This window comes from Triticum urartu, chromosome 3A, assembly GCF_056163025.1.
Source record: "Triticum urartu cultivar PI428250 chromosome 3A, HENAU_Tu73, whole genome shotgun sequence".
Taxonomy (NCBI): Eukaryota; Viridiplantae; Streptophyta; class Magnoliopsida; order Poales; family Poaceae; genus Triticum; species Triticum urartu.
In genome coordinates this window covers 171,309,016-171,322,098 of record NC_141875.1, presented here as the reverse complement: position 1 = coordinate 171,322,098, position 13,083 = coordinate 171,309,016, and the positions used below count along the sequence as shown (strand labels likewise).

Below are 13,083 nucleotides of genomic sequence, written 5' to 3'. Positions count from 1 at the left end.
GGACGTCACCGAGCTGAACGTGTGCAGAACGCGGAGGTGCCGTGCGTTCGGTACTTGATCGGTTGAAGCGCGAAGAAGTTCGACTACATCAACCGCGTTGTGAAACGCTTCCGCTTATGGTCTATGAGGGTACGTAGACACACTCTCCCCCTCATTGCTATGCATATCCATGGATAGATCATTGCGTGTGCGTATAAATTTTTTGTTTCCATGCAATGATTCCCAACAATACCAACCGTCTGAAAAGGCATAAGCGAAGGACTAATGGAGCAAGGAACACGAGCATCAGCTATTTTCAGGTCAATTGGTCATCCGTGACCGGTCAAAAATGCGATAGAGGAGAAAGCAATCAAATGGCGATCGAGCGCTCGCCTTTATATGGGCCGGCTTCTATATGCGATAGAGGAGAAAGCGAGGGCAACTAGTTAATGAGCGCTTCTTCGGGAGCCTCATAACAATCAACGCCAGTTGGCGCGCTCTTAGCCATTCGCCACGTGTCGCGCTCTAGGCGCTCCCTTCAGATTTTATTTTTTTTATTTTTCCGCACGCGTTTTCGGCTTTTAAAACGGGTTTTTTCGGATATTTTTGACGCTTTGGTTTTCCACCAGTCTTCCATAGCTTTTTGATAAAAAAACAATTAAAAAATTGCGCAAAAAAATACGTTTTCTTTTTTTCCCTTTTGCGCAAGTCACGATTTTGCTTCCACGAGAGACACGGTTTTGCTTTCGCGAGAGCCACGGCCGTGCCTCTCGGAAACGAAAAAACACATTTTTCTGTTTTATTCATTTCGCGAGAGTCACAGTTTTTGTTTCCACGAGAGGCACGGGTGTGCTTCGCGAGAGTCACGGCCGTGCCTCTAGGAAACGGAAAAAATGTGTTCTCTGTTTTTTTCCTTTCACGAGAGTCACGGTTTTACTTCTGCGAGAGGCACGGTTGTGCTTTTACGAGAGTCACGGTCGTGCCTCTCGAAAACAAAACAAAAACATGTTTTCTATTTTTTTCTTTCGCGAGAGCCACAGTTTGGTTTCTACGAAAGGCACGGTTGTACTTTCGCGAGAGTCACGACTGTGCCTCCTCGAAAACGAAAAAAACGTGTTTTCTCTTTCTTCCCCTTCCGCGAGAGTCACAGTTTTGCTTCCACCCTCTTTCGGAAAGGGAAAAAGCCCGTGCTCCCGGTTCAGTTTTTTCGTGTGGTTTTTTCGGTCGATTTTTTTATGAAAAAAAGCTCGTCAAAACCTATCAACATGGGATCTATTTTTAAAGATCTCAACGCGACGCGAGGAATCCAATGGTGAAAGCGGATCGAGATTTGGACGCACGGTTTGAGAAATAAAACGTTTTGAATAAACGAATCTACGAAAAACGAAAACTCCCAGATTGCGACAAGTGACATGCGCGCCACTTATTACAACTAGAGGAGTTTGATCTTTGCAACGAGTATTCCTCAACCAGGGATTTCGGGAGAAAGCTATTTTCTCCATGTGGCGCTCACGCCCCATGGGCTGGGCTTGAGTTGGGCTTCTATAACGAAATTAGGTTTTTTAGGCAAATATAACGAAACTAGTGGTTGCGGTAATGTGCTATGGGTTGGGCTTCTATAACGAAATGGGCTACTCGGGCTTGGGCTATGGGCCGAACCGAGAAGCAGCAGTTGCATAGTCGCTTCCCACTACAGGCGACAGCACGGGGAGCGCACCAGTTCAGCGGCGGCGGCGGAAAAGGAGAGGAAAGGCGGCCGCTTTTCCCCGCACCCACCACGGCGGCGGCACCGCGGCAGGAAAGGTATGATTCCCTGCCCGATTGCGAGAATCATCCGCTGATTGTCGCATTAGTTGTTATATCTTTTGCGGGGATCGTCGCAGTAGTTGCCTTATGTGGCCGTGTTCTCTAGATTTCTTGCCATGTTCTTCATCTGTTTCCTTGTAAGTTCGTGTCCTTGGTGGTGCGTAGCTCTTCTCGCTGAGACTCTTTCGGTCTCGTTCCCATATTTTGCCCCTGATTCGAGCATAGGCTGATGGAGTCCTTCCGAGTTCGTCTAGTCCTGGAGCTGATTAATCTCGGCGGTTGATGGTTAGGTCTTGGTTAGTATATTAGAGTAGTTCTGATTTTTCTTGTTTTACCATGTTTGACTGATTAGAAAGGATTAATTTATCTCCGCACTCCTTTGGATCTCAATCCATGTCCCTTTCTTGGTTAGCATGTAGTCAGGTGTAGAGCATTTGGACTATACTGATGCTTGTGTCCTTATCCTCGTCTATTTGTTTTTTGTCTTTATAAGAAATAGTTAACCGGGCATTATGAACTGATTGGTTCCAGATATTTGTAAGCCTTGCTGGTTGGTTGATTGATAAAGCTAGGGCTTTGCTTACAAATCATTCTGTTGTTAGACGGTCGGGATAGCGTGTTCCAATCTGTTGTTAGAGTGAGCTTTGTTCTAATTACAGCTGCATTCAGTTGCTGCAATTTCCTTATTTATATTTTTTTCATTTCTGCAGTGACTTGCCTTCAAATCCCAGCCTAGCAAACATGGCAGAGAGCTCGGATGTGCCACTCAGTGGCACCAATGGAAGTGCTGTTGTTCAGGCTGAGAGCTTGGGTGTGCCACTCAGTGACACCAACGGAAGTGCCAGTGTTCATGGTGAAGAGAGCTTGGATGTGCCAGTAAGTGACACGAATGGAAGTGCCACTGTTCAGGATGAATGTTCTTCGGAAGGAAATGAGTTAATCATCGTGGATGAGATGGACTCCTTGTGGGATGATGTAAATACCATGGTTGACATCTCAACATTCGTGACATACTCTGTCATCAAAGGGTTTGTAAAAGATGCAGAACAAGAAATAGGTCAGCAGCTTGCCTCCAAGGATGAAGAGATAACGTTGCTGAACCAAAAGCTGCTACAGCTTGGAAATGGCAGCTTAAGTTTGCCTGAGGGTCGGGATAGAAAATATGATGAAATTTATAGTATTCGTCAACAGCTTGATGCGATTTCCAAGTCACTCTTGAATTCTGAGTGGGGGCTTTTGGGATCCCAGTATAACTCTGATGGTGCAGAAGATGTGAGTAAACAAAGAGGCAAGGAACAATCCTGTAGAAATGGTACAACAAAGGAAGACAGTCCTAGAGTCCCTCCTGAAGAGGTTTTTGGTGATCTGTCATACCTGAAGCACATGGATCAGGATGCTTTGATAGCCCATTTTAATAAAGAGATGAATCATATGAAAAGGCAGCATGATAAGGTCGTGCAAGAGAAGACAGAAGAGATATTCGCACTAAAGCGAAAACTGCTAAAAAAGGAAGGATCCAACCCATGGCATTTACGGAATAACAAAGAATTCGAGCAAATTAGAAAGAAAATCGGGGAAGTTATGGCAAGATTAGATGGCCTTCTCTTGGAGAATAATAAGAGAACCACTTCTGGCATCAAGGCAGAAACATTTGCTGGCCAACACGACAAGAGCAATGCCTTAGATTCTGAAATCCAGCCAATACATTGTGCTGCTACTAATAATCAAGTAGAAGCGTGTGCTTTTCCCATCCAGGCATCACACACTACACCCATAGAGCCAGATCATGCAGAGAAAATTGGAATGTTAGAATCTGATATTGAAGACGCCAGGATGGCAACCATCATTAGAGAAGAGATGGAGATGATTGTACTAAGAGAGTTCGTTAACGAAATAGAAATACGGTTGCATGGTAATGAGATGGAGTATAACATGAAGCAAGACATTTGTTCAGTCATTCAGAATGAAGCTGTAGCAGAAGCGCTGTTAAACCTCAACTCTGCATTGTTAAAGTTCAATGAGGAAAGGAGCTGCTCTGAAGCGGTATCGACTCTACAGAAGCAAGAGATTGAGAAACTGAAGCGAGCTGTTGACTCTTTCAGTAAAGTAGTGAGGGAAAAAGAGGCGTGTCAGATCGAACTGGGAGCAATGAAGGGTCATATGGATTTATTATCCCATCGACTTGATTTACTTACAGTCAGAGTCGACAAGCAAGACTCTTGTATATCTGAAAAAAACAAGGAGTTTGATATGATTGCTGGCAGGCTGGAGCAAGCTATGGAGGATGTACGTCAAAATGAGATCATTTCCAGTGAGTTGCTCCACAGATTTAGAAATGCTACAGACTCTCTAAAGGAGGCGGAGAAACAAAATCAATATTTACGTAACGTCATCCAAGATAAGGAGAAAATATTCACATCAACCATTTATAAAGAAAAGGAGTTCAAAGAACGCATGACAAGTCTTGTTGAATCTATGAGAGAGTTTGAGAATCTGATTACAGATCAACAAACTATCATTGCAAACAAAATTCAGCACAGTGAATCAAGGTGCTTGTATTTGCATTGCATTCAGTACTGGGGATACCTGTTAATTTTTGTGAAAACTAGATTACTTGCTGATAATTAATTTTATCTTAACTAATCTTGCCATATGATTACCTTTATAGTTCACAGTACTTATGGCTATTCTGTGTTCTATTTCTGTGAATAAGGATGGTGTCCTTTTCTTGCACAGGTTCTGTTTACTGAAAGACCAATGTAAACACCTCACGAAAGAAGGCAATCTTTTAAAAAGAAAGGCATTGCGATACAAGGAGATATCTGAGACAAGAGGATCTAATCTTCAAAAGGCTGAGCTCGAGGTAAATATAATTTCAGATCGTAACGACTAGTATACTTTATTGCTTCTGTTCCATGTATATTGCTTTGCCTGCAAAATGCAACAAGGTTATAACCTTGATAATGCCCTAAAGTGGGAGGCGAGTGATGTATTGAGTTGTGATTTCTGAATTTTTCTGCAGGTGGATTTACTTGGCGATGAAGTTGAGGCCTTAACGGATCTTCTTGCAAAAATTTATATTGCGCTCGACCACTATTCTCCAGTTTTGCAACACTATTCTGGGGTAACTCTCGATAATTAGTCCATCTCTGTTTGAAGTTGACCAAAACAATTTGCTAAAAGCACGAATTCATATAACATGGATGGTAATAGAAATTCCAATCAAATTTTGCTGGTTTGTTTCTTCATTAATGAATTTGCTCTTTGCGTGCAATTTGAGGGCATGTCTAGGATCAGAAAAGTCCACATTACAACCCTCAACTTACTCGGTTTAGGATTCAACCCTGAACTTCAAAACCGGTTGTCCCACACCCTGACCCCCCACTCGGTTTTAACCATGTTGGCTGGTTTTGATTGGGTTTGACCACGTTGAACCCTCCTTACATGTGGGACCCACCCAAAAATCAAAGAAAAATAAATATCTCTCTATTCTCTCTCGCCGGCGACAACAGCTACCGGCCATGTTGACGTTGCGCTCATGGGGAGGCCTCCGACCTGCAATTGAAGGGGGAGCAGCTGAGTCGGGTGGAGAGGGAGCTCTAGGCGTGGGGAATTGATCCGGGATTCACCGTAGGTTTGACACGGTCATCGGCAAACGCAGCAGCGATTTCCGCCAGAGCTGGAGGAGAGGGGTGCGGTTTGAATTAGTGGGAAGCATGAGGAGAAAATGGGTGCGGTTGCCATGCCCCTAATATGCACGCCCGCCATCCCACGACTCACTGATTCCTGTCGTCGATCCTGCCGCTCCAGGCAGGGAGGTAGCCGGGTAGAGGAGGTTGGGGCCTCGCCCGTGGCACTCCAGTCAAGGTGGCTGAGCCTCGCCTGCGCCGGTCCCCCGACTCGCCCATTCTTGCCATCGACCACGCTGCCCCGGGTACGGAGATTGCTGGGGAAGTAGGAGGCTGGGGCATCGCCCCGCGTGGCTTCCGGCACGGAGGTTGGGCCTCGCCCATGGCGCTCCCCAGAGTTTTTGTGCGCGCCTCTGCCGTCGTTGCGCGGCATGTGGAGGAGCAGGTTGTGTGCCGATGACAGCTGGGGGGGGGGGGGGAGGATGGGGGAGGATGGCTTGCAAGGGTGCATCGACATCCCTAAGAAAGGAAAGGACATAGACAGAGGAGCTGGGGTGGTCGTAGAATGAGGTCGTGGGGCGGCGGAGCTTGTCAAAGCCGACCAAGCTGGCAGGCGTGCACCTGGTGCCTGCGACAAGACCTGCACCCTGCTCACCCAGCTGGGTTCGCACCGTCGTCAACGCCTCGCTCCTCGTCAGGCACTTGCACGCCGCATCAAGCAAACATTTCCATGGCAAAGGAGCTGGAGCAGCTGCTGGCACTGGCTCCTTGCTCGACTTTGCTGTCTGCACCCACGGTGCATGTCCACTGCAGGTCGGCAGCCAGGTCGCAGCAGGTGGCAGAGAGAGCTTTTATTTTTTGGGTGGGTCCCACAGGCTGACTCAGCAGTCAACGCAGTCAAAACCAAAAAGGGGGTGGATTTCTGAACCAAGTGGCAAGTTAAGGATGTGGGATACCGATTTTGGGTTCTCAGTCCTAAGCGAGTGGCAAGTTGAGGGTTGTAAAGTGGATTTTTCTCGTCTAGGATTACCTATTGCTCCATATCATGCTAGTGTGGTAGGAATTGCTGGCATCCATCGATACAGCATGATTTTCTTGCACCCTTACAAATTATGATTTTGATGTTTCTGTCGGATACTTATTGTAGTCTTGCTTTCACAGGTTATGGAGACCTTGAACATGATCAGGAAACACATCAGCACAACAAAGTGAAATTCCTATGCACATTCACATCAGCTGGTGTGATGCTAACAGCAACCTTGGTTTTATTGGCCTGAAGGCGCACTTCAGGTGGTCCGCGACAACTTCTCTAGTTGATAAAGCCCTTGCAGTAGAAACCAAGGGCTAGGTAGTGCAGAGTAGCTTGTTCCCCTCAGTAGGCAGTAGATTTTGCTAGTCTTTGAGCACCTTGTAACCGACCCACCCAAACCATGGTTACTGGTTAGTCCTTCCTTGTGTTTGGCTGTGATGCTACCTGCTGGTCTGCAGAGGGGACGCTTGATTGGCCAGCAACAACGGTTGTGGTGTGCTTGTGACCAAGCTTTCGTTTTGTGACTGAAAATGTATGGCGTTTATGTAAGAGCTTGACAACCGTTGGCATTTGTGTTGGAGCAAATTATTTGAGTTAGCTATTATCTCAGAAATCGACAGTTGGCTGTTTTATTTTCCAATCTTGATATAATGTTGCCTATATGATGGTGATATGCGGCAAGATGGCAAGTTGTCAACATTCCCTTGTTCACTGCATCCCTCTCCTCGGCATCGGTCGTTGTCGCCGCGTCTTTGGCCGACGTGATGGATGCGCTGCCCGGCGAGCCGCCCCTTGGACGAGCAGGGGGCTTCATCGGATGATGACTTACAGTTTGCTTTGTCGATTGGAATTGTAGCCTTCATCAGAAATTTATCAATTTTGCAGCCTTCATCAGAAATTTATCAATTTCACTTGCAAGCGAACCGTTGGCCTGTTGCTCAATACTGAAGAAATACAGAGAAAAAGGAATCTTGTATTAATAGTAATAATTAAAACGAAATTTGTATTGATAATAGTAATTCAGACACCAATTACAGTGAACAATCACACTAGACTAGGAGTATAGTAGAATCAGACACCGATTACATAACTAAAACGAAATTTCTATTGATAATACTAGTTCAGACACCGATTACATCAAGAATAGCCCCATTGGTCAAGTTCTATTTCAAAGACCAAATTTACACCTAGACAAGAATCTGATTCTGATGGCTAACAACTGAGCCACACTGGATTCTGAATCTCAGTCTCATGCCGTGGGTCACTCATTCAGTTGCTCCACGCGAAGTAGGGGCAGACGGTTCCCATGGCCGGCGCCCAGTTAGCGCATCCCGAGAAGCACTTGCCCTGCATCACGCCTCCTCTGCTCGCTAGCCCGCAGTAGCACAAGCACGTCGCAGAGTGGCCACCGCAGGGGCTGATCATGTAAGGCTGCGGCAGCTGCTGCTGGATCGGCGCCGGCACCAGCGCAAACGAGCCACCGAAAGGGTCTGTGCGAGGCGGCTGCTGCTGGATCGGCGGCGGCGCCGACGCCAGCCCCGGTGAGCCACCGCAAGGGCTTGTGCGAGCAGGCTGCTTCTGCATCGGCGGCGGCGGCGCCAGCGAGCCGGTGATGGTGATCTTCACTCCGCGCCGCATGAGCTCAGCAAGCAGCCGCGCGGTGTTGCGCGCGTCGTCCAGCCCGCAGTGCAGGCGGCCCTCCCAGTCCAGCCCCGCCGCCCGGACCGCTTCCTGCAGGTTGACCCGCCCTCCGCCGCCGAGCGCCGCCTGGAAAGGGACTCTCAGATTGATCCACTGATCGAAGTAGGAGGGCTTCTCGATGCCCTTGAAGCGGCACTCGAACTCGAGCATGGTGCGGCAGTCCCAGTCACCCCAGGTCACGACGGCCAAGCGGACGCGTCTCTTGTTCCCTGCCCCCGCCGTCGCCGCCTTCAACCAAGCGTCGTGCAGCCAGAGCGCGTCGCCGAGATCCACTCCGCCGTCGACGTCCTCCTGCCGGATGCCGGTGAGTTCCCTGCAAAACTGGGTCAGCACAGGGTGATGTTTTGGACGAACGTACCTGCGAAACGCGGACTTGATGCGGCCGGTGGCGCCGTCGACGAGCACGGCGGGGAACTCGATGATTTCCTGGGGAAAGATCCGCGCGTCTTTGACGCACGTCGCCTCGAAGTCGACCACCACGAAGAAATCAAAATCTTGCTCCAGGCCCTGCCCGCGCGCCGCCATGATCGCTGCCATGTTCGCCGGAGTGCGCGAGATGGGGGGAAGTTGGGAAGATGGGGGGCGAAGATCGGGGGAAGATCAGATCGAAAACTAGGGTTGCGAACCCGCCGGTGCGTCGTCCCCTTTAAATCTATCGAAGCAAAAACTAAATCTGATTCTTGGATCCGCAGCTCGACGGATTGGCGCAACTTCTATCCAAATCCAATCCGATGCTTTTCGGAACAACAGTAGGCGCGTTTTTTTTTCTTTTTGACGTCGGTGGCGCTAATTTTCTAATCTAATCTTTTTTAGGGGATTTTTTTAATCTAATCAACAAACCAAAGGTTGTGATTTTCAGTTGGATCAGCAAACCAAAGGCTATTTCTAATTTATTATTTTAATTGAATAAACCATTTTTTAAAATTGCGCATATATTTGTTGAAACACGGGAACAAAACATTTGTTCGTTGTCACGAATATTTTTTTTTGAAAGTTATTCACATTTTCTGAAAACTGTGCTAACAATTTTTTATACTATGTTAAACTTTTTTTTCAAATTCATGGTTTTGAATTCTTAACTAAATTTATGTTTTGGAAATATATGCATTTAAAATAAAAAAATAAAAAGGTGAAGAAAAATAAATCAAAGTGACATCAGCATGATGACCGCTGCGGCTAGGCTAAACCTGGGCATTCTCCATGCCGGGTTTGGTTTCGGTCGGGCTTTGTAAAGCCCAACATTAAAATCCCAAGCCCTTGCCTTGCCCAGCCCAGCTCAAAATAGATGAACAGTAACTTTTTTATTAAAATGATGTTTTTTGAGTATTTAAAATATGTCTTTAGGGCCGGTATTTAAAATATGTATTATACCTATATTTCTAATAAAATAATAATTTATGCTTTGTTTGGGCTTATTTTCGGGTTTCAGGCCAGGCTTCTCGTAAAAAAGCAGAGCGAGAGCCCGACCTAGATGTCGGGCTTTCGGGCTAGGCTATCTGAGCTAGGTTGTCCATGCCCGAGTCTACGCTAGGCCTATCAAGTGTTCCGTTCACGCCACGTCGGCTACTACCTCACAGGATAGGGACCAAACACGCAAACCCCGCTCCTCGTTACGTATTTTTGGGCAGGCCAAAGTAGCTGCTTCACAGACCGATTTTTTTGGGTGTGTTTTCTTTGGATTTTTTCATTTATGTTCTTCCCTTTCGTTTTTGTTCTCATTCATTCATTCTTTCTTTGTTGATTTGCTTTTTTTTCATGTTTGTTTATTCTTTTCCTTTTTCCCTCTTTTCTTCCTCTTTCCTTTTTCTTTCCTTTTACTATTTTTTTTAATTTATGAACATTGCTTCAAATTGCAAAAATGTTTTTTGAAATAATGAATTTCTTGAAATAATGAACATTTTTTGAATTCATCAACAAATTTTATAAATTCATGAACACTTTTCTAACTCTTGAATATTTTTTCGAATGGTGTCAACGTTTTTATTCGGTTATTTCTTTCAATTGAGAATTTATATTTGAAATTCAGGAACAAAATTTGTAATTCATGAACATTTGTTGAATCGTCGAACTGTTTTTAAGTAATAATTTTCAAAAATTAGAGTGGAAATTTTCAAATACATGAATATTTTTTGAAATTGTGAACAATGTTGATGAACATTTTTTCAACTCACGAACAACTTGTTCTAATTCACGGCCTTTTTCCATTTTTTAATATGCAATTTAAAAAAAAATCATGAACATTTTTTGATTTCCTGAACATTTTTTTACTACTCGAACGTTCAAATCCACGAAGTTATATTTTTTCCTGAACATTTCAAGATCATGATTATTTTTTGAATTCTCAAATATTTTATTATTTCTTGAAACATTTTTTTTCTGAAATACACTAGTTTTAAAATTATGATTTTTTTTAAAAATAAACAAGGAGCAAAAAAATAAGAAATAAAAAAGGTGGGTCCCGCCCCATCGTGGGCCGGGGCCAAGGGCCACGCAACGCGCCGGTCAGCCAGCCAAAAACTCGGCCGGTTGCACAACAGCCACATGATTGAGTGCGTAACGCCCATTGGATCGGTGGTTCCCCATAACAAAAAAAAGTCAACAAGAAGCAGGTGTTCCCTAACCTCCCCTGCTTAGCTCCACGCCAGCACAATGTTGTTTCGCTCGCAAAAAAAATTGCCACCCAACGCGCTCATGGCCGAATTGCCATCGGTTGCACCAGCGCTCGCAGATGCTTGACGTCGTCGCCCCACTACGGTTGCTTATCTGCCGCGCCTGGTTACAACATCGGGCGTTTCAATTCTAGCTCACCGCCATGACGGTTGCAACATCGAGGCTCCCATTCCAGCTTACCGTACGTCGATTGTAACATTTGTCGCCTCCGTTTACAACTCGCCGTCGTGCTAGTTCTAGCTTACTATAGTTGAGGGAGTCCTGAACTAAGGGGTTCTCGAGAGTCCGGTCCGTGTGTTGTGAGCCGGACTGATGGGCCGTGAAGATACAATGTAGAAGGTCTTCCCCCATGTCCGGATGGGACTCTCCTTTGCGTGGATGGCAAGTTTGGCGTCTGGATGCGTAGTTTCCTTTCTGTGTAAACCGACTATGTACAACCCTAGGCCCCTCCGGTATCTATATAAACCGAAGGGGTTAGTCCGTAGAGGCTATCAAAATTCATATAGGCTAGACATCTAGGGTTTAGCCATTACGATCTCGAGGTGGATCAACTCTTGTAACCCCTATGCTCATCAAATACAATCAAGCATGACGTAGGGTTTTACCTCCATTAAGAGGGCCTGAACCTGGGTAAGCATCGTGTCCCCTTGTCTCCTGCTACCTTCGATCCTCAGAAGCACAGTCCGGGACCCCCTACCCGAGATCGGCTGGTTTTGACACCGACATTGGTGCTTTCATTGAGAGTTCCACTGTGTCGTCGACAGAAAGGTTCGATGGCTCGTTCGATCATCAACAACGATGCTGTTTCGGGGGAAACTTTCCTCCCCGGTCAAATTTTTGTGTTCGACGGCTTCGCTCTGCGTGCCAACTCAATTGGCCACCTCAAACAGATCGACAGCTATGCCCCTGGTCATCAGATCAGTATTGGGAGTCTGAATTATGTCGCTGATATTCGAGGAGACTTGATCTTCGAAGGGTTCGTGGCCCCGACCACCGCTCTGGCCTTCGATCCGGAGCAAACTGCCGGGTCCGAAGATGGGAGTTTGGAGCCCGCCATACTCTCTGCTATGAAGCTCTCTATCAGAGATCCGGAGGCGATTGTGTCCTCGGCAAGCCCGGAGTCAGACTGTGTTCCCCGTACCATTGAAAAGCCGGACTCACCCCGGACTCTAGCTCCGAATTCTCAAAGTCCACACCAAGTGAGCATGGCCAGGAGGCTTTTTCCCTGGCTAGCTCTGCGGACTCTCATTTCCCCATCCAATCCTCGCCATTAAACGAGGCTCTAGACTTAATGTGATCGCTCGCCATTACAGAGGGATCACCTCTGAACTACGCCCAGCCCGGATTAGGGGTTGAGAGCAGGGAATTTTACGTTCCACCCACCACCCACTTCATAGCCACCATCGAGGACTTAACCGACATACTGGATTACACCTCCGAAGACATCGACGACATGGACGATGATGCCGCAGACGAACAAGGCCAAGACCCGCCGTTTACCGGACGTTGGACGACCACCTCCACATACGACGTGTATATGGTGGATACACCCAAAGAGAATGACGGTGAAGGCAGGAAGGATCTGGTTGAGGACAAACCTGCTGAGGCACCACCGAAGCGTCGACGCCAGCGACGCCGCTCAAAATTGAGTCATGAAAAAGACAGTAATACCGGCACCAGAGACAATAACACTCCAGAGAACGCTGAAGACCGCGAAGCCCCCGTCGAGCCTGCATCCGAACAGGATGATGGGGAGGAGGAGCAAGTTAACCCCGACGATCTGGTCGGGAACGTGGATTCGGAGATAGCAACTATCTACCGGTCTTAGAGGATGATGTCAGCCTCGGCAACAAAGATTTCATCGTGCCAGAGGAACCCATCGAGCAGGAGCGCTTTAAGCGCCAACTAATCGCAACTGCGAGAAGCCTAAAAAAGAAGCAACAACAGCTCCAAGCCGAACAGGATACACTCAATGACAGATGGACCTAGGTCCTAGCTGCCGAAGAATATGGCCTCCAATGCCCAACAAAGAGTTACCCGAAGCGTCGGCTACTACCACAATTTGACGACGAGGCCCTCGAGCCAATACTGTCAAGACATGAACGCGCTGATGAACCAGACCGGCCACCACGTGGGTGAGATAAAGTGGCCATCTACGCCGAACACCAACCCACACCACCTAGGCCGTAGAGGCAGAGAGACAAAGGCTCCAGGATACACCTATGACCTAAGACAAGACCTAGACAATAGAGCAGGTCAAGCTAGATC

The 13,083-nt window shown here is 46.9% G+C and overlaps 2 protein-coding genes across 3 annotated transcripts; one reads left to right on the top strand and one right to left on the bottom strand.

Annotated features, from left to right (window-relative positions):
* Window positions 1-1,626: 1,626 nt before the first annotated feature.
* Window positions 1,627-7,076, top strand: LOC125543485 (WPP domain-associated protein). 2 transcript variants are annotated; one of them, XM_048706851.2, is made up of 5 exons: window positions 1,627-1,782; window positions 2,496-4,334; window positions 4,522-4,648; window positions 4,808-4,909; window positions 6,576-7,076. In XM_048706851.2, exons 1-5 carry the CDS (start codon window positions 1,628-1,630, stop codon window positions 6,624-6,626), a joined length of 2,274 nt encoding a protein of 757 aa, XP_048562808.2. In that variant the 5' UTR covers window position 1,627; the 3' UTR covers window positions 6,627-7,076. The 2 variants fall into 2 exon arrangements, with proteins under 2 accessions (XP_048562808.2, XP_048562807.2); XM_048706850.2 differs by lacking the exon at window positions 1,627-1,782 and adding an exon at window positions 1,789-1,922.
* Window positions 7,077-7,430: 354 nt separating this feature from the next.
* On the bottom strand, window positions 7,431-8,914 carry LOC125543486 (uncharacterized). Its single transcript, XM_048706852.2, has one exon. The coding sequence runs from the start codon at window positions 8,680-8,682 to the stop codon at window positions 7,714-7,716; it is 969 nt and encodes a 322-aa protein (XP_048562809.2). The 5' UTR covers window positions 8,683-8,914; the 3' UTR covers window positions 7,431-7,713.
* Between the last annotated feature and the right edge of the window lie 4,169 nt (window positions 8,915-13,083).